Source organism: Cebus imitator, unplaced genomic scaffold (genome assembly GCF_001604975.1).
Source record: "Cebus imitator isolate Cc_AM_T3 unplaced genomic scaffold, Cebus_imitator-1.0 Scaffold43, whole genome shotgun sequence".
Classification (NCBI taxonomy): Eukaryota; Metazoa; Chordata; class Mammalia; order Primates; family Cebidae; genus Cebus; species Cebus imitator.
This window is the reverse complement of record NW_016107358.1, coordinates 7,817,240-7,819,437: the sequence shown is the minus strand read 5'-3', so window position 1 is coordinate 7,819,437 and position 2,198 is coordinate 7,817,240. Positions and strand designations below refer to the sequence as shown.

At 40.7% G+C, this 2,198-nt stretch overlaps 1 protein-coding gene across 2 annotated transcripts in view; it reads left to right on the top strand.

Annotated features, from left to right (window-relative positions):
- RIOK1 (RIO kinase 1) overlaps positions 1-2,198 on the top strand; it is a 26,629-nt gene that overhangs the window by 21,756 nt on the left and 2,675 nt on the right. For both annotated transcript variants that reach the window (XM_017526749.2, XM_037737864.1), the window contains exon 16: positions 758-910. In XM_017526749.2, coding sequence (XP_017382238.1) covers positions 758-910 — 153 coding nt within the window. The remainder of the gene's footprint in view (positions 1-757; positions 911-2,198) is intronic.

Sequence of the window (2,198 nt, the reverse complement as noted above, 5' to 3'; positions counted from 1 at the left end):
TCCTAATTGATGATTAAAATAAAGGATCACAGTTTGCTTTCTTAAAATCAAACTGTGATTTGAATTTAATTCAAACTGTGGAATGAATTTAATTAGGGAAATTCTGGTATTTTGTATTTCTGAGTTATAATAACAGGTATCATAAGGAAGTTATACTTTGGATTCCAGAGCATGAAGATTTTATTGCAGCGAGCTAGAAAATCTTGTGTACAATTGACTTCTAAAGATACGCTTTTTTTTCTTATAAAAAGGAAATCCTCACTCTTTTAAAAACTATCAGGAAGCACTGTATTAGACAACTGCTAAATTTCAGGAAGTGATGAAAATTTCTCATCTCTGAATATTGTTTTCCCTTTCAATTGGATTAGTTTATTGCTATTAATGTGGTTCACAGGAAAACAGCTGTGAAATTATCTGTATAAATCTTTATTTTTTACCTGTATGTGTATTTCACCTCTTTCCCAATCCCAACTAAAGGCTCGCGATTAGCTGAAAGTAGCAGAGCAGTTGTATCATTGGTCTAGGTCCCCCAGTCAAGCCAGGTTCCTTCATTTGGTCATGTTCTTGAACCTCACTTGGAATGGCTACTTTCAGGTGTCCCTCCTGGTGTTCATTCTCGTGTTTTGATGTTTCAGTACAGGATGTTAGTTTTAACATATTATTTGTGAGCCGAAAATCTGAATTCTGGCATTAACACATTTAACAACAACACATAACTAATTGGTTTAGAATAACATGATTCTTTAATAATTTCAAGGTCCCTGCACTCCTAGAAAATCAAGCGGAGGAAAAGACTTGTTCTGATTCAGAAGATATTGGAAGCTCTGAGTGCTCTGACACAGACTCTGAAGAGCAGGGAGATCATGCCCACCCCAAGAAATACACCACTGACCCCGACATTGATAAAAAGGTAAGCAATGAAGTACATTCCCCTTTTCTTTCTTTCTTTCTTTCTTTTATTTTTTGAGACGGAATCTTGCTCTGTCGTCCAGGCTGGCGTGCAGTGGCACAATCTCGGCTCACTGCAACCTCTGTCCCCGGGTTCAAGTGATTCTCCTGCCTCAGCCTCCTGAGTAGCTGGGACTATAGGTGAGCACCTCTGTGCCCAGCTAATTTTTGTATTTTTAGTAGATATGAGGTTTCACCATGTTGGCCAGGATGATCTCGATCTCTTGACCTCATTATCCACCCGCCTCGGCCTCCCAAAGTGCTAGGATTACAGGTGTGAACCCCCACGCCTAGTGTCCCCTTTTCTTTAGTGTGGGAGCACAGCTGCTCTCATGTTTCTTTGCTCAAGAATCTAGCTAGATCATGATGGTTGAAAACATTATTGGTAAGTACCTCTAATTACAGTTTTAATACCTAAATGTGAACTTGACTTTTAGTGGTAACATTATCTAGAGATTGGGCTGCTCATTGGAGTACCTTGGTCATTGCCTAAAGAGAGCACACACTAAATTCAATACATTTCACATGAAGCACAAATGACATTAGAGCTGACCCAGGGTAAATACTGAAGAGCCATTTCAGGGAGATTTATAGCCCAGCTTGATGTTTCTGGAATTGGGACGACTGTATAATAGTCCCCCCACCTATGCTTTCACTTTCTGCTGTTTCAGTTCCCTGTAGTCAGCCATCGTTTGCAAATATTAAATGGATGGAAAATTCCAGAAGTAAACAATTTATAGGTTTTAAATTGTACACTGTCCTAAGTAATGTGATGAAGTTTATGCTGTCCTCCTCTATCCCGTCTGGGATGTGAATCATCACGTGGTCCAGCGTCTTCACACTGTCAACACTCCCCATTCATTAGTCATTTTGTAGTCTTCTTGGCTCTCAGTTAAGCTGCTGTGGTGTTGTGGTGCTTGTGTGCAAGTAACCCTTACTTTGCTTAATAACAGCCATAAATTACAAGAGTAGTGATGTTGGAGTTTCAGGTATGCTTAAGGGAAGCCATAAAGTTCTTCCTTTAAGTGAAAAGATGACCATTCTTAACAAGGAACTCATACCTGTAATCCTAGCACTTTGGGAGGCCAAGGAGGGATGATTACTCGAGACCAGTCTGAGCAACAAAGTGATACCCATCTCTGTTAAAACATTGCTGATGAGGCCGGGCGCGGTGGCTCAAGCCTGTAATCCCAGCACTTTGGGAGGCCGAGGCGGGTGGATCACGAGGTCAAGAGATCGAGACCATCCTG